Source organism: Fringilla coelebs (assembly GCF_963513975.1).
Source record: "Fringilla coelebs genome assembly, chromosome: 7".
Lineage (NCBI taxonomy): Eukaryota > Metazoa > Chordata > Aves > Passeriformes > Fringillidae > Fringilla > Fringilla coelebs.
In genome coordinates this window covers 24,559,684-24,582,528 of record NC_140035.1, presented here as the reverse complement: position 1 = coordinate 24,582,528, position 22,845 = coordinate 24,559,684, and the positions used below count along the sequence as shown (strand labels likewise).

Below are 22,845 nucleotides of genomic sequence, written 5' to 3'. Positions count from 1 at the left end.
ATGTCTGGCAAGAAAGAGATCTGTTACAATCTCTCATTTTATTTTTCTCCACATCTTAGTTCCACCAAAACAATTTTTTTTGGGGGAACACATGAAAAGCAACACTATCACCTATAGCACCAAGCAAAGTTTATTACACAGCCACTCCTCTATAAGCCTCCATATTTTGTATCTCAGTAAAAATGCTGGTACATTACCTGTAGAGATCTCGTATGGAAAGAAATCCCTGCAAGCTGCCCATGACAATATATTCGCCAGTTACACACAGATCAGACACTTCCTCTTTCAGCGTCTCAGAACCCAGATATTTCCCATTGACAGAATAGAGATGTAATGCATTCTTATCCTGAAGAGATCAAAAATAAATATGTCACAGAGGACTCATAGGATGAAGAGTGTTGTACTTGTATGTTTTTCTCATCAAAAGGCACCAATTTGGCAAAAACCCACAGACGATAATGCTGACAACAGTCTCCCTGTTGAACAATGCAAGAGTAGTGAGTCTATCCTCAGTGTGTGTGGAGGTAAGGTCCTGTATGGAGGTTTTTGAAGCTACCTCTTGATGTAACGTTGTAGTCCATTCAATCAATTCTAAATGTCCTGGAAACATCCATGGATTTAATAGATAGGTCCCTATTTTATAATAACTTTTATTAAGAAAGGAGAAAGCAAGATTGCAGTCATCTTCAGGCTTGCTTCAGCCCCCTTACTCTCTTGCCCTCACAAATCCAAAAGCAGAAGGAAACAAGCATATTTCCACAGAGCTAGATCCAGAAGCATTTTCTAGACAAGCCAATGACTTCTTGCTGGATTATAGATGCAAATAACAAAACCATTTTAAGTTCTTCCAGCCTGGCATTACCTTGAATCTCTTCTCTCCCCCTCTTCTTAATGTAGTTAGTATGCTTACATCAGAGATTTGTTTTCCAAGAAATCTCCCATGTTTAAAGAAATCACAACACCTCTACCATTATTAAAGCAATTACACAGCTCAACAGACACAGCTTTACAGCTGTATCTCCAATCCCAAATTAAGAAACTCTGTGGACACTGAGCATTTTGCACCCAGAAGTTGCTGCTCTCCTTATAAGCCTCTGTTCCTGTGCACAGTGAACTTGTTTCCCCTAGTTTTCCAGTCCAAAGTGGCTCTCCCAGGAAGACACATTAATGTATGCTTGAGCATCTCGCAGGTGTTTGGAGATCTTCATGAAACTCACAGTAGCACAACATGCCTGTCACTTACCTTTAACCAAATTTCACTTGAATTGGCCAGCAGAATTTAAAAAAATACGGAAACTGACACTGCACACTCAAAAAGCCTCATTACTATGGAAAATGAGATAATGTTAGATACACTTATGATTAAAATCTTCAGTGACAGAAACAGAGGTTTTCCACAAACTTAAGTACCTTGAGAGTAGTCTTTCCTTCCACGCTGGTGTGGACAACTATGTGGCCTTCCCAGGACACAGCCAGATTGGGAACAGTCAGCAGGAGAGAACTCTCACAAGGGGGTCGCAGAGTCCTCACGTACTGACCTTTCCGAATAGTGCGGACAATGACAGTGCCATCCTGCAGCAACCACATCGAGGGCAGTGGATATTCAGCAGGAGAGTTACCACAACATTCAGTATTTACATACACAGGACACAGGGAATACTCTGAATGCACTTCAATACTTAGTGGGAGATAAGGACTCCTGAGCATTAGGAGCTCTGCACAAAGAAGCCTTCCCCTCAAGATCATGTACTACAGGCATATGAAAAAAACAAATGCAAGTAGGGCAAGAGGGAGAATAGGCAGCAAATCAGCCATTTCACAGGTCACATTAATAAGTAGGCATTACATGGAGTACAAAGCCAGAGTTCAGCAGCCTGCCTGTGCAATACAGTAAGGCATAACATGAGCAAGTGGCACAGAACCTTCAGGGTTAACACAGTAGGGAAGAAACAATCAGAACACTGTTGCTATGAGAAGCTTAAAATCTCCAAGAAAGTCCACACATATTAAAGCTCATCTGTGCAGAATAACACCACATAGTAGGCGAGGCCTATGCTCTGCACAGTGGTTTGAGACAGTCTGATTAAAGCAGACAGCAAAGGGGATGGCAATTAACCTATTGATAAGGAAGGCTTGAGAAAAAGATTGTGAAATAGTAACTTTTTTCTATTATTCTTAATCAACTTCAAACACTTTATATGGTTTGAGTTTGGTTGAGAAGAGGCAAAAAAAAGACAAGTTGGAATGTGCTTACCCTGGATCCTGACACCGCCATGTCCAGTTCAGTGCTGATGCCAACACTCGAAACTTCATCTGTGTGCCCATAAAGGATCTGTAATGGCTTAGGTGCCAGGCCTACAGGCACTCCTCCCTGAGAGTAACAAAAAGTGCAATGACACATTCTCTTGCAGCTGAAGGACAAACAAAAAATGAACTTCTGGTATCTTCAGTACCAGTTGTGTGAGGTGTATATTTGACAGAGGTCAAAAGCCAAAGGCATAACTCATCACTCCAATATCAATTTATTACCCTCTATCTCAGCACCTCACTTACTGAAATCCCAAGAATGAATGAAAATGTAGTTATTGCGTGGGTGTGAGAGACAAGGTTACTTCACTGACTCCTTCCTACCCCTGCAGGTGTCCAGGAGTGCAAGGACAACAGTGAGCAGGCCTAACAGGAGTTGTTCACATATCCCATCAACACACTCATTCTTCATTTTTGTCATAAAGATGTGCTTGCCAATCAGGCCCTAAAAGCCTGAAGCATGCAGGAATAAAGAATAAGTATCAAAATACAAAAGGTGTCACTGCAGAGAAGGCAAGTAGAATGGAAATGCCAGTACACAGTCCATTGCTGCCACTTTGTAAAGACCAAGATAAAAGTCTCACAAGAAACATTTGCTATGCATAAAATAGCATTTACATATCTATTAATAAAAAATACATTAAAAGTCTTCAGAAAAAGCACTTCTAAATAAAGATAATTTCCAGAGTGTGAGTTAACTCACCATGAAAAGAAATGTAAAAAATCTCCAACATTTATCCCCACTTGAGACAAAAAGCTACTCCTACGAGCACTAAGGTCTTACTTTTTTTGACCATGCACTGTTACTACAAACTACTTCTTTACAGAATTATAAATACTCCCACCATAAAGACAGTTTCCACAAAAGCACATGCAATTATTCATCACTCTACTGCTTTAATGTGTTGACTTTAGTTCCACGATAAGCACAAGGTGACTTGATGAAATCTACTGTCTGAAATATGACAGCTTACCTCAGGAATTAATCCTACTTGTATATCTTAAATGCAACAATCAAATCAGCATTAAATGGAAATCATGATTGAATATAAGTACACACATGGATCACACAATTACTTTCACTGTGTGAACGCATGAGACACAATATAAAAAAATTCTCATATGCCAGTTCAAATGCAGGTAATAGACAGCGCTGTCTTTGCTGTAGTTATCAATACCCACCACAGAGAAAAGGCAGTGCTAAAATGCAACTACTAGGAGCGAACTGCCTAGAAATATAAAATTCTTATTTGCCTGCCCTGCAAACAATCTATGAAATCTTTAAGAGAGCCTCTAAAATAGTGCACTTCATCTATACAGTAACTAATATGTATAGTACTTCAGAGAAGACAACAGGAGTAAAATAACTAAGCTAATTGATTTTAGTGCACTATCTTCCCTACAAACCTGAAAAGAAATCAATTAAACATAATAGCAAAACAGAGGAAAAAAATATATCCAGAAACTGCTTCTGAGTATGCCTAAATAACCCACCTGGTGAACAATCTGCCATATCATACAGGTAGTATCTCTGGAGCCTGAAATTAAATGAATTCCACAGTGGTCTATTGCCAAGCAGGTCACAATATCTAGATAAAGAAAAGAAGACAAAGTTTTCACTTGGGTAATTAAGACTAATTTCCCTCAGACTGACAGTGTGGATACAATTTGTCACACTGTATCCTGATTTGCAGTCAGCATGAAATACTCTACTGTGATAAGGGCTGGTGACACTAGTAAACAATGAAATCATCATACAGCCAAATGTACCCACTTGACACATTCAGCTTTGCTACCTAAAAATAGCAGGCAAGCCTTATTTTGAAACTACATCAAAGCACCAGTCCAATGACTGAAAAGCCATGCTCAAGTACTTATCTATAATCAGAATTCAAGCATTCTTCTGTTCTTATGCTGCCATTCCTTTACAGCTGCTACACTCAGGTGCCCAGGGCACGTGGCTATATTCTGGGAGCACCAAATAACACACATAACCCTTTCCATTTCCCAACATAGAGTGACTGACCCATGTGCCTGATGTGCTGCCCCATCAGTTTGCCTTTGGTAAGGGATGTCACTCGGATGCTGTTGTCCCAGTGTCCGGCACTGAAGAGCAGCTTTGCGTCATGGGACACTGCAAACAGCTTGGAGGTGATCTCCAGCCCTGGGGCAAAAGGACCACTCATGCTGCGCTGTGTTCTGCAGGCAAACGACGAGCAGTTAACAGTAACCTTGGTTCACATCCACGTATTTTGCACCCTCTGTCTGTAAACATCAGTAATGAATTCCATCTATAGAAGAGGCTACACCCATGGCAAAACTCTCACTGCCACCAGTGACCGGAAGCGAGATTTCATCTTAGATTTTTTTTTTAATCTTAGATTTTTTTTTTCATCTTAGATTTTTTTTTTGGATAACTCATGTCCCTGCTAAGCATTGTAACATTAAAGACAAAAAAGGAATTTTCTAAAAGCAAAAAATCCAAATATACCTCATATGCCTATGTATTACTCCAGCATAAGAATGCATGAAGACTATCCCAGATTCCACAATGAGTTTTTATGATTGATAATTAGAAAAAATTAGAAGTAGCTCTAAGAATGAAGCCTGAAATATCACTTACATAACTGTACTAGAATGCTATTACAGATTAGAGGTAATATTACTGAACACCAGAAGATGCATTCTTAGGTGAAAACTCTGACAGTGAAAACAGTATTTTCAATGATTTTTCAACAATTATTGTATTTCATTATTTTAGATACATTCATCTGTACCCCTCCTCAAAATTTGCTTACTTGGGATTTGTCACTGTTGTATCTTTGATGAATGTAAAATAGTTGGAAATATTTTTGTCATAAGGCAGCCAACCATGAGTTCCAATAACGCAGTTCAGACTTGCTGTTACCTAAAAAAGTTTAATGAAAAAGTTGATGAAACCCAGAGGTTTACTTTCTGCTTTCCTTGATGCTAATGGAGCTTGCATAAGGTCCAGCAGAGGCTTCTTGAAAACCTACCACAAAGGAAAGAGCACATGCACCTCCCCCCAAACAAACAAATCAATAAAAAATCCCACTCAGATAAATTAATCCACACGTGGTACACAGAACCATATTAGAATAGTCCATGTTCAACATAGGTCAGAGAAGCTGGGGTAGGAAGGATGGGAGGAGACAAACACTAAAAATCCCAACCCCTCTCAAATATTCCATTACAAATCAGTCATTTAGTTTAAGCTGCTGCTTCTTCTCTTCTCTGAATATTAACTGTTAATAGTAAACATATTAACACAAGAAGTTTAACAAACATTGTACTACAGTTTCATTTCTGAGGAAGTAACAAAGGAATCTAAATATTCAAGGTAACTTTGGTTAGATATTTATGAAAAACACATGGAGAATTTTAGATGTGCTCAAATAACTTATGAATGTACCACAATTAAGCCAAAACAATAACTTTGACATACAAAATAGGAATATTGGAATATTCTTTCCTGCATAACAAAGGTATATTGCACTGGGCTGAGTGTCTAGGCCATATATACAGATGCAGATACAAAACCACTGTTGTCCTTTCATTATTTGGTATCTGCCATAGTACAAGAATGTGCATTAGTGCAAGAGTTAGTTTTAGAAATGTGCATGCACCAGATATGGTATAGTTTAACGTATGGGTTGGAAAGCAATGACAAACAATGACACCATTAATAACTCAATGCTGTAATTTTAAATCTGGACTGCATTGCATTAGCAAATTGGTTGTTGCAGGGAAGTTGATCAAGTGGCAACTTACAATATGCCTCACTATAATTTACAGTCATATCTCATCAGCTCTTAAATGCCATTCAACAAATCAGCCTGGCTTTTCCTTGGAAGATAAATATTTAACTTAACTGACAGTTGCTTCAGGTTAAAGGAACACATTTGAAGAGGAACTTCAGGAAGTTAAGAAATATTTCTCTACAAGCTGCATAAAAAAAATACACTCATTTGACTATCTGCAGTTTAAGAACACTATTGACACATGCAACTCACCAAGATCTCTGGGCTTCCCTGAGAAATAAAGGAGCGTGACTGATTCCTGGGGACAACAGCTTTGACAATGGGCACACCATCACTAATTCCCTAAGAGAAAGGACATGGGTTTGATCTGATTATATCCAAAAGCTAAAGGATAAATCTAGAATCTGTAAAGAGTAAGATGCAAAGCTCTGGAATCAGTGTCAGACCTGCAGAGCACCCTAAGGCATTGGCACACACCCATTCAGTTTGTGCAGGTTAAGCTTCACCACAAACACTGCAGGTGAAACCCTGACCCAAATCAGGGAGTTTAACTACCAAGTTCAGTGATTCCTCACACACCACCAGTGAGGCTTGCAGCTTTCTTGGTGTGGTGACTAATTTAATACTCAAACAACACCCACACAAGCAGCCAGCAGATTATGGGATTCAACCTCTGTGAAGCCAACTAAAAAGACAGAACTCATTTAATACACACTGCATTGTAAAATATTCTCTCTAAATAGGAAGCAAGTTTATTTTCATCCAGGTTGTGACCTTTTGTTTCAAGTACATCAAATTTCATGTTATACTTCAAACAATTTCAAGTAACACATCTACCTCTATGAAGAATGACTTCAGCTCAGTGAGGTGTTGGAAGAGATTCAGAGTAGAGGTATCACTTTTAGTTAGTCTTTGTACTACCTCTTCTGCTGACAGCCTTTGTGGATGGGGCTCCTAGGAGGCAATATTTGAAGGAGTAACAAATTAGACTAGTTTATCAATTTGTTCAGTGCACATGAGATACTCAGAATCTTAATGGGAAAACAGTCTTAAATACCTAATATCCCTTCTTGAAGTAAATTAATTTATTTTGAAAATGGATTCTTTGGTGATGTGGCAAAGATTTCATGTTGCTAAAATGACAAACCATTACCTTAAAAACCATTTTTTTGTTCGGAAGTCCCTGTAATTCAGTTGTATTTAACCACAAAGTCTGGTTGAGAGGGAGCAAAAGAGCAGTACCTTTAACAGCTGACAAGGAGTTTGCCCAAAATTGTTTATCATCCCTTCTAAAGCCTTCCTTTCTTTCTCATCTGTTAAAGCATCCAAATCCACAGCCCCTGGATCACAATCAGAACGAGGAAGAGTAGGAAAAAAAAAAAAGAACACAATCCAAACAACTTATTAAGAACCAATATGGTCAACTTAATTTACTTGCAGCATTATGACCTTTACCCCCAGACAATGCCTCCATTTAAAATACAATCTGAAAACTCCACTCTGCACGTGGAATTTTAAGTCTATCTGTCAAGGCAAGAAGTGTAGGCCTTTGTCTTATCAAATGAATTTAATTTACCTCATTGCAAGCAACAAGTAGCACGCAAAAACCAGCCAAAAGTTAGCTTTGAAATTAACAGACTAAATTTGTCTCTAATATTAATTGCTTTTGCAATGTGCCTGAACTCTAAACCACAAGAAACCTCTTCCCACATATGCTTTTAAGCAAGTAAATAAGTGGCAAGAAAACCCAGTAACTTCTAGGAAAAAAGATAAGAAAATGTACTTTTTTTTGATGACACCTTACGAGGTTTGCTGCCATATTTCATCTATAAATCTGCTGCCTTACCATATGCTACTGAATGGTACACTCACAAATCAAGTGTCTACTGTCTAATAATGAAAACTCACAAGCCTGATGACAATGACAAGAGAACATGCTTTGTACCTTCATAAGTACAATAATAGAACACATTAAGCGCCTCCACTGCAGCTGGTCCCCTCTGCTTGTAGCCAAAAATCAAATCTATCCATTCATGAAGATGAGCAGAAACATACTCAGATTCCTAGAAGGAAAAAAATGCTCTTGTAAGAATTAGAAATACTGTTCTCTCTTGAAGTTTTTACTATTCTCTATGGAAAAGATTCAATTCCTAAATAAAGAGAATCCACAAATTAGGTATTTAGCAATATGTAGGGCAGAAGCATAAGAATCTTGCGTGCTATGGGCAGTAACTGCCAGGTAAGACCAGACAAAGTCATTTTTAAACAGCAAAGGAAGCCTACTCACCTACCTCTGCATTTCATCTTCTAGGACAGCAATGCCCAAATCATTAGTGCTCAAAATGCCCAAGAGATTAAATGGTCTTTTCAGCATTTTATCAACATCCACAGAGCTTTTAACTGGAAGTTCTAGTGGTACTTGTAATGTCAAATGCAACCACAACTCTAGTTTGAATGCCATCCCACTTGTTTTACATTTAAGCCACAGTAACAATCTGCAGGTGCACTTCCTTTATGATTATGTTACACATACAAACAACATCTTACCAGAGCCTTCCTGTGTTTATAAATAAAGTCTTCAGGGGAGTGGGCCCACTTAGGCAGAACAACATCGTTTACCACCTCTTTGGACATTTGAAGCTGGCCTAAGTTAAAACCTGGTGAATAATTCAGAAAAGTTTTAGAGTTGCTACAAAATATTTCAAGTACCTTAATTTCTCAATAAAAATGAAAAATAATTATTTTCTCAATGCAAGAGAAGGATATTGAAAAGCTATTAATGTAAATCCCTAATAACTCTACCACTAACATAGGAGGCTAAGTTCTATTCTGCATGTTTACAATTTTAAATTATAATGGATAACAATTATCTAAATTATTTTGAAGCTGAAGTCCCAACCATAGAAGTAGTATTAGTCTTTTACACATCTATCTGTAAACATATCAGCATTTGCCTGTTTGTAAACATAATTGTATACTGCATTTTTCCAGGATTAAGTGTCCAAAACACTTCAATAAGGTTATTCATAAGAAAGGAGATACTTAGAAGTTTAAATGGTTATAAAACCAAGGCTTTTAAGAAGTCTGAAATCTCACCAGCAATCATTGAAACAACTCTAAACACTTAAATTACTTGAAAGTTGGACTTGGGAGTTCTCAATTTTTCTAATTTAGAACTCTAGTACATTGTAGCAGCAAAACATACAAATCCATTTTCAAATTGTGCAAAGATAGAGAAACAAATCACCAAACAATAAATGTGAATTTATAAAGAAGTATCACGTCAGAATGCAGGATACTGTCTTTTTAATCAGCATTATAATAATTATAATTAATCTCTTAACTTTTGCTATGTATTTAATCAGCATTAACTAACTTTTTCAAACATCCCAGTGAGCATCTCTGACACTCTCCATTGGGTAAACAACACTATTTTTAGCTATCCTTAAGCCCAAAGCCTGAATTTTAAACTATGTTTAGGCTGCTTAACACAACTGGTATCTTCATGAAACAGTTTAAAGCCAGCATCATGATTAATGTCTACAACCACACAATAAGGTTTAACTAGTGAGTGTTCCTCAGCATTCACAAATGGTTGTAACAATTCTTTTCTGAAGAATACAGAAACAGCTTCCTGTGAGAATATTCTTAGCAGTCAGTTTACCATTCTGATTCTCCAGGAACTCTGGAAAGTAGAAGAACTCTGGGATAAGTTCCTTGACATCATTGGGGTTGTCCATGAGCGCCTGCCAGGTAGCAGGAATAGAGTGGAACTGTCTGTCAGCACAGTCGAATCTGTGGATCAGAAAATCCAGGTTAGACTTTGACAACTCCCTCAGTAAAATGACAAGGAAGAAGCAGAAGGGGGCTGCTTATTTGCCCTGCATACCTGCCACTCTGAAGCTGGATATGAAGTGTTGTGAAAGGCTCTACCCGAATGAGGTAATGCATGACACCAGCAGCATTTGAGTAATGTGTCCCATAGTGAAATTTGTCAATCATCCCAAGAGGATCCTCAAAATTCTCGTATCTGAAAGAAGAAATCTTTATCAATACAACTGAGCATTATGGCTGATTTACACGTGGATTACGCTTATTCCAGGGAAAAATTTAAAAAATACCATAGCAATCTATGAGAGAAAAATACACTGAGTGACATCAAACATGAAGATTCCAAATCTTACTTATAAAGTCCCTAAGAAAAAGACTGCAGAAAGATAAAAATGTACACCAGATGAAGCCTTTGCATGCCTGTTATACTCTTCCCTAGGCATTTGCTATCAGCTGTCAGAAACCAGACAAAGGGCAGACAAGACTGATGACTTCATACAACAGACCAACACACCCCCCCAGCACTAAAATGAGTATTTACTAGTGAAGAGCCATGTTATGGTTTCCTGCAAGATTTAGGAAATGTGTTTGACTGTGCAGGATGCAGAAGAGAGATCTTTTTCACACTCATGTTTATTTCCTTTTCTACTGGCAAACTCACTCTACCATGCCACCATCTGGCTGATATATTCCTCAGCCTCACAATACTGGTAAGAGAAATTCTAGTTTAACATTCTTCTAGAGAACCCACTCACTACAGTCAGAATACAGCCTAATCATCCAAAGGAATTTCTCCATGTTCCAAGTTTTCAGAAGATTTTGGAAGACACCTGACTGCAGTCTGGTATAATAACAAACTCACTCCCCAGACTAGCAAACAAGGGAGAAATCACTACACTGCTCTGTGGGCATACCTGTCATTGGTACCTACAGAGGACTTGCTGAAAGTCACTTGAGACCTATTTTAATTTGAAGATAATAATCTGTGCTTGAAAAAAAGAGGAAGCACAGATTTAGGATCAATGCTACCTCTTAGCACAGGCAGCTCAACTCAGCAATATGATTTCTCATTCCTTATCTTCAAGCAGATATGGGACACATTATGTCTTTTCAAGCCATTAAATTGTTTCTACAATCTTTCAGTTTTTCATCTCCACAGCTGAGAAACAACTGAAAATTTACAACAGTAAATTTTGTCCTTTCACTGCTGTATAACTGAGTGCTATATAATATAGTTTGAATGCAGCAGGAACAACAAACCAACCACATTTGCAAGGGCATCTGTTATGTCATAAAATCAGCTTCAAAAATTTCACTGTCAGAACTTGATTTTTTGAATTTGTTATTAGCCTGGAGGCTCAGAAAAGACAAAGAAATATAACCAAGTGTTCAAATACATACTTTTCTTTCACAGTCTTAGCATTCTTCTCATTTACCACACCTATAGGTTTGGACAGGTCCCTAAATACTGCAGGATTATTGAGGTCCAGTTCTTCTGAGGTATAATCTCGTAAAATCCAGGGAAACTAAAAAAAAAAAAAAAAAAGTAAGTCAAACATCAGACAGAGATTAAATATACATCTTTCAAACCAGAAGAAACACATTCCTTTGGCAAAAATTTAAAAATTAACTTTTTAATTACCACAGGATATTGAGCAAGGTCATTGTAAGTTCGTCCTGCCATAGTGTTTAGCTGAATAAGGTAGTCAAAGTTGGATATTTCTCTATTCACCCATTTCTGAAAGACAAAGAAAATAAAATGGAATTCACTATATCAAAGATATAATTATTGCAAATTACACATCTTGTCAGTATCTATATGCCAGAGGATAGCACTGGCAAGTGAAAAGCACAAGACCACAAAAATTGTATGCAAGTCCAGATTCAATTTCTCATAATGAAGTTTATTTTCCCTTTGATTCAGTGATTGTGCTATCTATATTTCATTGAAATCAGGCCCTGATTGGTGACAGTACTGTTTCAAATACAGAGCAGCAGACAATTAGCAACCTTGCTAAAACAGAAAAGAAAAACAGGAAGTAAGAGAAACAAAAAGGCAAGTATGCAGGTACTGATAAAAAGGAGAACAGAACTTTAAAATCCATCTGAGTGCTAAGATCAAGATTTATTTCTAAATTATTCTCACATTGGTTAACAGTACAGGTTAACAATTTGTAAACCAAGTTGTCTGTGCACCTCTGTTTGCTCCATTGTTATATTCTAAACCAAAGAACAGACTGTTCAGAAAGGCTCAGTATTTGTCTGTAGAGTGATGGAGATGTGTCATGACAGATGATATTTTCTCTGTGTAAGTATACAACTCAGTTTTTATTGTCAGGAAAACAAAGAACAATCAAAATATTTCCAATATTTTAAACTTATTTGTAAAGCTTCCTCCCTCAGAGAAAACAATTTCAGCATAAAGAGATGGAAGATAAAAATACATTTACTATATTTAAAAATTTATCTGTGTTTATGGTAATATAGACATTTTGACATTTTCATTTTTTACCAATACTACTAATTCCCGCTTAATCTTCACATGAGTTTTTTTGAAAGCTCCATCATGGAAAGATAGCAGGGAAAATTATTTGCACATCCAGTGAAAGAAGTTTCAAAACAGCACTCAAGATCATAGACTAAAACCAGAAGCCAATCTGCCATGTTTCATGTTCATGTTAAAATGCCTGTCAATCACATCACCAGAGCTGACTATACCCATTTACCTGACTGTAAGCACAAACCAAACCATCCTAAAAATATGCACGTGAAAGTCCAGGGGCCAGGCTGAGGGTAGAAATTGGCAGCTGCCATCTAAACATTGGGGGAGTCCTTCAAAAAGCAGAGGAATTCTTTAGACCATTGAGCTGAGGTCTCGTACCTGCATCAAACCTGACGCTTTGAAAAGTTCCTGTGGAGATCTGGTCCCAGAAATGTTTGGAGAACGCAGCGACAGTATCCGACTATACACTTTGTTTCGTACCTGTTAGTAAACAGCACTAATTAAACAATTTTCTGGAGATTGAAGCTGACATTTAAGCAACTTGTCTGCTAATTAAAATATGAAATAATTAGGACACAGTTACACTTTCAAGTACTTTGATCTCTTGCTGTTTAAAATGTTTGGACATGGATGGATGTGACATCCTTCACATCAAAACCAAACCATGCAACATTTTCTAAGAGCTGACCTACTAGTACGCTGACCTGCCAGTACGTAACTCACCCTAAGTTTTGAAATTTATCATAGTCCCTCATAAAAAGGATCACTGATATTACCCAGAGGGGGAAAAAGTTCACTACTCCTTAACCATTGAATATCAATGATATCTAATGTTGTTGTTAAAGTCCCCTTTGATTTGCAATTAATTTGCTCAATCTTTAAAAAGATGGGCTTCAAAACATTTAGATTTTACTGATGTGATTTTAGTTAAATAATCATTCTGTATAACAGAGAGAGAGACAGGAAAAAGGAGAATCTTGTTTTAGCTATCTTCTCACAATTGATCAGTTTCTAGGTGCCAGACTGCAGTGTGGTTTTCCATGATAACTATGTAAAAAAAGCAAACCTTTTGCTATTAGTGTTATGGTATTAAGAAAGGCACCAGACTCAAATTTAATCACTGATCTTAAACTTAACCTTGTGCTTATTACATAAATCCATGACATTTAGGAAACCCATACCTCCTTATTGAAGTTGAGGAAATAGTTGGTTTGATCCGTAAGGAAGATCTCCAAAGCTGACCTCCTCAGGTTGTACCGACGTAAATGGATCTCTCGAATTTGAGAAAGGTGCCATTTGAAATCAAAACCTACCCCTAGGAGGAACACTCTGTTTACTGAGTTGGAATATACATTAAAAAAACCCTTTTCATACAGACACAGTGCAGTACCAGCTTCCATCACCTCAGAGTTATTCCTAGAAAAGGAAAGTCTTATAGCTGACGTGTTTAACCATTTTGCTAGGAAAATATTAACTTCAGATCTTGTTGTGCTGAAAGAAATGAAGCAAGAAATATATGATGGAATGCAGAATTCGCTTTTGCTTTCTGACTAAAGACATATTATAAATGCATTCTGTTGACAAAAAGTATGAACCAGCTCCTTTTGGTTTCTTAAACAGGCTCAAATAAACTTTTATGTTTAGATTTCCCAATGGCTGAACATTTTGGCATACTGATTTGGGAAATTTTACTATTATTTGTCTAACATTTCACTTCAGTGTTTTCAGAGCCAGATGTGTATGTTCTATTAAAGTTCCCTAAATTAATATAGATTATTAATGCTTACATACTACTTTTAATCAATGCACAAGTACAATATTATTTAGTGTAGAACGAGAACAGAGAGGAGCCATTTGCAAAGCAAATTAGAGGTAAACTTTTTTTTAGTCACCAGGTTTTTTAGTAAGTTATTTTTAAGAAATATTAAGAATAGTTAATCAATTTACCAGCTCAGAAACTACAGTTCCAGATTCTTAATTCTGAAGGGATCAGTCAGCTACTAACCATCAAGTGCAATATTAATTTTAAGTACAGACCAACAACTTGTCTCTTTACAATTACTTTGACACTTGTTTTCAAAACATAAACTCAGCCTACTAAAAGCAGAATGCTGAACTACACTGAAAATAAAGAGATATCGATCAGGCTTACCTTCCTCTTTCTCAATGCTGCCATCAAAGAAATAGATGTGCTGGGTAGTGACCTCCAGCCTGCCTGGTATCACATCAATTATTGTAATGAGTTCACAGTCTTCAGACAATATTAGCTTTTCTTTTTGACTTTCGTCATCCTTCTCATCCCTGCAAAAACACCACTAAGTGTTACAGGGATGGGTAGATAATACTGTTGCTTAGGTCCTTGGTAAGAGTACAGCTCAGAAAAGAATCAAATTTTAATAGCATTAAAACTGCAACATAAACAATTCTATAAAGCCACTTTCATCAGCAGTCTTGGGTGTTTCAGACTAGACCACAAACATCATTTCACAGTATCACTCTTTACTCTTGATATTTTGGTCCCAGGCACAGTGGACTTGACTCATCATGTGAAGAACAAAGACATCAGGCTGCATTTCCCTTCCTTATTTAATTTTTAGGTGCTTAAGTTCTCTGGCTCAGAGCAGAGCTGAGTTCCAGTTCATGTGACTGAAGCTGTCTACAGGGCTATTTTGCTATAATCTACAGCAAGCATTTCATAACCTTTAAAGTACAAAATGTATCAGTACCACTCACAGTGCCAACTCTCTACTGGACTTAACAGCACAAACATAGATGCATGCACAACATGACATGTTCAATTACTGAAGCAAAGCATTTGTATCCTCCCTCAACTCCCTTTTCCCTGCTCTCTCTCTCCTGCCCTTTTTTTTGGTTGCAGTCACACAAGTGACATGAAGGAAGCAAAGCAGGCTTCTCCTCTGGAATGCTCTTAAACACAAGGCACTTCAGCACTTAAATGCCAACCACACAGATTTTCATGCTATGCAGCTGACAGTGGAGTGAATGACCATGGCAGCTGTGGACAGGAGGCAGTTCCAGTCTGGTCCATGTCCTTACACAGCAGATTGCCTCCTGAGAATTACAGTCAGTATTTGCAGTAGAAAAGCCTTAATTCTGTAGCTTCAGCCCACCTGTGAGCAGTGAATCACTAATGGATTCTCAAACATCTGCTCTGCCTGCTTTTCCCTGGGGCCTTTCTTGTCTCAGTGGTGACAATGATAAATCCAATAGTAACTTTGCTGATCAAAACTACCCTGGATTGAATTGTTAAGGCCAGACAAAGAAAGAGGGAAACTTTGGATGCTATTCAACTCCCAAGGTTGTTTCTTGCTCCTTATCCCTAGCACAGAAACAAATGACAATTGTTTATCCTCTTCTACTTACAAATTGGAACTTGCTGCTGTGTCTTCTTCTGGTAGTTCCAGAACATCATCTTCCAAGTCACTCACCTTCACCTGCTTCACCACCTCCAGAAGCAGAGACTCACTGGAGGGCTGTGTCTGATGCACACCTAGCATAAAGAGACACATCAGCTCATAACTTTTTCTGCTACAATACTTATGGAAATCTAACATACTAAGCCTGTCTTCTACAGCTGAATTTTGGTTTTAACCAAGTAAGAAGCAACCAGGTTTCTTATATATTTTTGTGGTTAAGCAGAACACTACAAATAGTCCTTGAGCTACACTGAAAATTATGACAACACATATGCCTAATAAAAATTTAACTTGAATTCTGATGTGGACACTTACAATAAAATATTTTGCAATGTCTTCCCAGACATTGCTAAAGCATGCAGATTTAGTAGAAATGCACTGCATTTGCTTTTTGGTTATGTGGGTTTACAAGAGTGTTTTGTGGGTTTTTTTTTTTTTGCTTCAGACTTCATATCCAATACACTGAACTTACCAGTTAAACCTAACTCAGCTGTTTGGCACACTTCTGAAACAAAGCACTTCCTATCTACATATTTTAGCCACAAATTCTAAAAGGCTTTGAAGAAACACTGCTTAAGGATCTCTTTGCTTCTTTCTTGAAGAAATAATCTCATACAAGAAAGTTGTATGACTTCTTATTTTAAAACAAAGGAGTTGACTTTTATTTATTGCTCAACAAAACCCCACATTTCAATGAATGAGGGCAAATGAATTCTACTCAGTATGAAAATGCTGTTTCAGGTCAAAGAACCACTCTTGTAATGTAGTGTTTACTACTGATTAAAGAAAGAAAAATCAAGGTTTAAGTATATAAGCAGATACTGCTTATTAAACACAAAGAGGAAAGTGGGTATCTTTCTTTGGTAAGAACTCAAATGAGATAGCAAATACAACTTTACCTAAATTATCTCTCAGGTCACTAGCATCCTGATGAGAGTTGAAGTTGTAATTCTGCACTAGTTTTAGTCTCATACGTGAAAAATTTTCCACATTTGAAAGTTTCCAGTGAACAGGACGGTGTTTCCTAGGAAATCAGGAATATTCATAAAAACAATCTGAATAAAGACCTACAGGAATGAATTGATTACAAAAGAGTACATATTGAGAAAAATACTTGTACATTGTAAAAAATAAAAGATTAAAATACAGTTTATTGCTTTTGTTTCACATTGCAGCTCTGACCATCATTCTTCATTTTGTAAACAGTATTTATTTTCACAGAATTAGCAAGGTTGGAAGAGATGCTCAAGAGCATCAAGTCCAACTGACAAACTACCATCACCACAATCACCGCAAAATTACTTTCTAGTAAGAACATTCCCTGGCACGACTTGAGGCCATTTCCCCTTGTCCTGTCACTCAAGACTTTACATCTCAATCATGATTACTGCAGTCAATCTGACCTGGTTTTAACCCCCTGAAGCAGTGAGCAAATTCCTTCTAAGAATCACACCCAGTTTAGGAACTCCAGTCTCACCTTTCAGCCCAAGGCCCACGCTCAGAGAACAAGTACAGCTGGGCTGCTCTCCACTGCCTCAGCGTGGCTGTGTGCTGGCTGCTGAGCTGTTTGAGCATGCTGTTGTACCGCAGGTTCTCCTGCCGAGCCTTCCTGCTGAACGGCTCCACAAAGTGCTCCTGAAAGACCATTGCAAAAAGATCCAGCACTGAATTTACTCTGACCTTGGAAATCAGCTTTCCAAGAATTCTCAGAAAACAAGAAGAAACGGAAAAGGTTTAGCGATAAAACATTCTAAAATTTTAAGGTAATACTTAGGAGAGAGATTTTTTAAAGCATAGACCTAGAAGAAATAGTGCCAGCTCTTAATTTAAAGATGTGAAGAAAGCATTATCAATGCTGAATCCACACTAAAGAAACTTTTCATCATCAGAAAAGCAGTCAGTATTAGAAACCCTACTATATTATTTTCTTAAATTCTGGCATTCTAGAATGTGACTCTCATGGTATTTTTCCTTTAGCTCTTTGAATAAAATAGATCTACAAGTTTTGCTATTAAAAAGGCAAAGAGACATGTAACTTCACTATGGTATTGCCTGTAATTACCTGTTAACTCTTATGCTAAAACTCAGTCTGGACCTTATAAAAGGACAGCTTAGAAGCAATTTTTCCACACATTAAGTAAGAACTGTTCACTGTTGTAAATGCTTTAATTGTATTAAAATAGGGTTTAAGGAAATCAGGTTTTAATAATTCAAAACACAAATCAAAGAGGATGCAGCTTATGCCTGAGCATATTTCTACCTTGCTGATGAAAAGGAAGGCCTACTGTACTCAAATAACTTTGATTGCATGCAAGACCCTCAATAGAAAGCATATCCTAGAAGTGCATATAGGTCCATTGCCCATAAAATCTTAATTAAATTAACCTGTTTGCAATTACTTGAACTGGATCATCCTGAAATTCATTTTCTCCATCTTTCAGAAGGCAACTCGAGAGAGAGTTCTTTTAAGAGAACCTTGCACTCACTGAAAACCTTACCTGAAATTTAAGCTTACTTTCTCCTCTTTCCCGGTCTCGCTTGTGCATGTTCACCATAAATGCTTCATAACAATCTTTCCAATAAAGTGCCATTTGCTCATTATCATGTCTGAATGAATTCTCTTCATACTGCTTCATATTTGGAATAATCTGGTTCCATCAAAACAAAATAGAAAGTACCGTATGATTTCTGAATGGGTTTCTCTGCTTTCATGGCTGAAAAGAGGGAGGAAACGATACAAAAAGAATTTACTACTTACATATTTGTCAATATAAACTTGCCACTCATCAGATCTGCAGTATTCTTGAAAGTCCTCAAAGAAAGATGGGCTGCCATTGGTAGGAGGCAATGAAGGAAGGTGCAGATTCATAAAGAGAAGTTCATAAACCTTGGATACCAATGTCCGAACAAGGGGAATCAAAAATGAATAAGTTTCTGTCTTCTCTTCAATTGACCTACTCAAAATGCCTTCCAACTTCCCCAGGAGGTAGCATGCTTCAGGCTGGCTCTCAATTACTTTGGTCTGAAGGAGGGTGTTTAGTTTGGCTGCTGCCATGGCACAGACCTACAAAAACAAACAGCAAAAAATGAATGTGATCCTCCTTGTGCACCCATCTTTTTCCTGCCACTCCTGCCTGCATATTCCCATCCTCAAACAGAAGCCTCTACCTCTCTCTTGTGCTCCACAGGTGCACACTGACAGGACTGTAGAGTAAAACTGCAAAAGCTAAAGACCAATAAAACATCTTCCCAACAGAAGGATGAGGGACTGCCACAGGTCTGCTCACTGGAATGAGCAGCTCTCCCAAAAAACCCAACAGTCACATCAAACGCGCCCTTAAAACTCAAGTACCACTTGCAACAATCTGCAACAAACCTGTAAGTTGTCTTGTGCAATAAATCCAAGGAGGAGCTGGACTTGCACCTGTGAAAGCCTAATTGCTTCTAGGCCAGCAGAGTACCAGACTGACAGACTATCCATGAGAGTCACTAGTTCTTCCAAGAGCTATTACAGAAATAGAAAATCAGCATAACATTAAAATAAACTGAAATAAAAGTAACAATAACTACTCTAGCTGGAGACACAGTAATTTCAAAGAGCTGAAGAAGAGGCTGTGTTCACATTTATAACTTAACCAAACCCAGAAAATCACCTGAGAACACTGCAGTTAAACCAATAATTTAAAGAAATTCTGGACAACAAAAATCTACACAGCCCAGTACATTAAGTCAAGTATTTCCCCTTAATAAAGTACATATTTTTTATATATATATATGTGTGTGTGTGTGTGTGTGTACAGGGAGAGAGTATATATATGCTTATTGCTTTTCCTATAAATTAACTCCAGTAAATGCCATATCCTTAGAAAATTTAAAAGACTCCACTTTAGGAGGCACTTCTTTTTATCAGCATTTAGATAGCAAAAATGACACAAGCCATGTGAAAGGTGGGTATTCCCAAGGCAAATGGCACATTTTGCTATCCAGATGTGTTTGTTTAGAGCTAATACACCTTGATATACTCTCTAGCACAGCATAGGAATTACTGTGTTAATGATTCTTGACATTATACATTTTTCTTAAAGAAAGTAGTCTTACAAAATATTTTTAAGGATTTCTAGAGAAATAATGATGGTTTCCATATAATCTCTCTCTTTTTTTGCTTAAAAAACCTGAAAAGCAATGACAACTCAGACTGTGAAGGAAGCATGACCAACACCAGAAATTCCATAAATGTTGAGATAAATTATATCTGTTGAAACTCCAATACAGTCAAAACCCAGAAATGACATTTCCCAACTTGCAACTGAGAGCAGAGTTTTGGCTGGTCTTTCATTCAGGATGCTCAGAGAGTCATAAATGCTGATAAAACAGTGCAAAATCTGCTTAGGCTACAACTGCTGCTGTTTCATTAGTTTTTACATTTTCTAAATATTTCTCCAGTCTGAAGAAACCTGGATTCTCAGTGAAGAGTACTACTTACACACCTACTTAATTTGCAAAATTTACTGTATTCCCTGTGGTAAATACTCACTTTTTTAATTCATGAAGCGCCACTCTAATCCATTCTACTATAAATCCTTACTCTGCAATATCTGTGGTTTAATATGACCAGAAGGGTGACAGTTTCCAAACCAACAACTTTCTTGTTACCATTTCAGCCCATATACAGTACTTTCATTATGCAGTTACTGTACCTTTTCTGTCCATAAATTTGAATTAATTAGTCCTTCTGCCTGCAGAAAACCTTGTACAATTAGCAAGAGCTTGAAGGCATTTTCAGCATGTGTAGGGAGAGCTTTTGAATCTCTGTTATCAGTGACTGACCATTCTAACATCTTCTCCAGCAAGCTGCATGGAAAACAAAATCCCAAAGTAAGTATTACATGTTCTGAGTGTAAGTGGCTTTTAAAAAATCCAATTAAGTATTTAATTGAATCTCTTAGTCTGCAGTTACATAACTGCCATCTTCTTGATAAGCCAATGAGATAAAAGCGATTGAGAGACTCATGAAAACAGTGATAGTTTTAAAACCTTCTGGCCTCAAGACACACCTCCTGAACAGGCACAGGAATATATTTCTGCCAGTACGTGAAGAGACAGCAGAGAAAAGTACATCTTGTTGGGAAACACCCACCCCTTCCCAGCTTCACTCATGTCCCTCACTTCTGTTTATCCTCAAAAGGGATGAACTGTACACTCACTTGAGTTTTATTTCATCAGAAGGCCGCAGCAACTCATTAGACATCCCCAGTTTGGTGAGAGCAGAGAACACCTGTCCTCTTTCAATCCAAGCATCATCATCAGATTTTTCAATACCTTTCCACATTATACACAGTAGGATGTCTGTGAGTAACTGTATGAGTTCATTATCACTCCCCTACAAAAGAAGTGAAACATTTAAAGCCCTTCTAGTATAGAAAACCTTCAAAACATTTCTTATCACAGCCCTTATGCTTTCATGTTTCAACATTTGAAACTCTGCAATCCTTAACTGGACTCTAAAGTCCAGTTGAAAAGCTCAGGAAAACACAAATATAAGAGACTGTAGCTTGCTTGTATGATGTAAAACAAGCTGCCTTTTAGCCACCCTTGATTTTTTCACAGCAAGTCTGCTCCATACCTCCTCTCTGGAAGATAAAGGATGTTTAAATATAGAGGGAGAAGAGTTTGCAGGTATTTTTTTGTGGTTTCTTGTGGCTGGGAGGTTGGCCTTATTTATTTGTTTTTTTGTTTTGTTGTTTTTTTTTTTTTTTTTTTTTTTTTTTTTAAACACCAAAGCTACCCCAAGTAGACAATCAAAAAAGAAGACACATTGCAGGAGGAAGTACCCTTATTCACTATGAAAGAGCCATTTTGTTCACTTTCCTGCTAGATGATAGGAGGGACAAATAAAAGTAATAATCATTCATTAGGGAGATTGAAAGAGAAAAATGAAATTTCCAACAGTTGGAGAAACCAGTTACATAGTTACTTACTCCTTGGTTTTCAAAGAGGGAAAGCTCAGCAGCAAAGCCCACATCATTCGTAACTCCCAGCTCTTTGTCAGGCTGCCCAGAGAAGGGCTTTGTGCTCTCTGTGGGTGAGGGAGTGCTGGGCTGGCTGTCTGTCATCTGATTCCCAACATCAGCCAGTTCGTAAGAGTCAACACTGGACAAATCCAAACTCAAATGTGAAGGATTACTGTGCCACAGCTCTTCTCGGCCCTCCGAACTGAAAGTCATCTCTGCTGTGGATGCATCTTCCAGCGGCATAACAGAGAAATGGGCAGGGACATCCAGGGATTTGTTGTCTTCTAAACTCCACTGATCAAAGAGACCATTAACTGATGCAAAGCTGCCAGCTTTCTCTCTCTCAGTCTTATCAGCTTGAAGTTTCTGAAGCTCTTCAGTAGGAGGCTTTTTATCCTCTTCCCTGGAGGAATTAGTCCTGTTCTCCTTAAAGCCAATCCGGACCTCTGAGTTTTCTTTCAGGAACAGTCTAACCAAAGTGTCCTGCCAGCCCAGCTGCTGAGAAATCTGTTGTGCTGCATCCAATTGGGAATGCAAAAGGTGCAAAATCTAAGGATAGAAGATATCCCATATCTACACATTAATTTTAGCTCATAACTGCATCCATCTAGCTTTTCAATTAAACATTTTACAATCTTACAACTTACTTACTTTTCTTACAACCTTATATAAAGAGCCATAATCAGCTAATAATAAGCAAACCAGCCACAAAATTTTTCCTCATAAAAAATATATATTTGAGAAAAACAGGAAAAAAAAGTAAAAAATTCTCAGGAGTAGGGGAGAAAAGAAGCTATCAAACCATATTGGTAAGCTGCCATATTTCAGCAACTCTTCCGCAATTCTTCCAAAATCCAGTTATCTCAATAAATAATCCCATTTACCCATAGTCTAAAGAAAATTGTCAAATACAAAATATGCTTGATTAGGAACTATTAAATAGATAAAATTTTAAAAAGTAGAGTATTAACAGC

General features: G+C 37.5%; 1 protein-coding gene across 5 annotated transcripts in view; it reads right to left on the bottom strand.

Annotated features, from left to right (window-relative positions):
* The window catches only part of NBEAL1 (neurobeachin like 1), an 81,328-nt gene that overhangs the window by 11,117 nt on the left and 47,366 nt on the right, over positions 1–22,845 (bottom strand). For all 5 annotated transcript variants that reach the window (XR_014616328.1, XR_014616329.1, XM_084209813.1 and 2 more), the window contains exons 27-53: positions 21,839–22,420; positions 21,065–21,240; positions 20,558–20,711; positions 19,237–19,365; positions 18,619–18,924; positions 18,359–18,508; positions 17,338–17,495; positions 16,760–16,884; positions 15,808–15,934; positions 14,576–14,724; positions 13,605–13,738; positions 12,802–12,903; positions 11,563–11,658; positions 11,322–11,446; positions 9,979–10,119; positions 9,754–9,884; positions 8,637–8,746; positions 8,035–8,152; positions 7,332–7,429; positions 6,927–7,043; positions 6,342–6,431; positions 5,106–5,215; positions 4,334–4,506; positions 3,802–3,896; positions 2,255–2,371; positions 1,411–1,572; positions 198–346 (exon numbers count right to left, since the gene is read on the bottom strand). Coding sequence is in view for 3 of the 5 variants with exons in the window: in XM_084209813.1 (XP_084065939.1) it covers positions 198–346; positions 1,411–1,572; positions 2,255–2,371; positions 3,802–3,896; positions 4,334–4,506; positions 5,106–5,215; positions 6,342–6,431; positions 6,927–7,043; positions 7,332–7,429; positions 8,035–8,152; positions 8,637–8,746; positions 9,754–9,884; positions 9,979–10,119; positions 11,322–11,446; positions 11,563–11,658; positions 12,802–12,903; positions 13,605–13,738; positions 14,576–14,724; positions 15,808–15,934; positions 16,760–16,884; positions 17,338–17,495; positions 18,359–18,508; positions 18,619–18,924; positions 19,237–19,365; positions 20,558–20,711; positions 21,065–21,240; positions 21,839–22,420 (4,124 nt within the window). In the remaining 2 variants the exon portion in view is untranslated. The remainder of the gene's footprint in view (positions 1–197; positions 347–1,410; positions 1,573–2,254; positions 2,372–3,801; positions 3,897–4,333; positions 4,507–5,105; positions 5,216–6,341; positions 6,432–6,926; positions 7,044–7,331; positions 7,430–8,034; positions 8,153–8,636; positions 8,747–9,753; positions 9,885–9,978; positions 10,120–11,321; positions 11,447–11,562; positions 11,659–12,801; positions 12,904–13,604; positions 13,739–14,575; positions 14,725–15,807; positions 15,935–16,759; positions 16,885–17,337; positions 17,496–18,358; positions 18,509–18,618; positions 18,925–19,236; positions 19,366–20,557; positions 20,712–21,064; positions 21,241–21,838; positions 22,421–22,845) is intronic.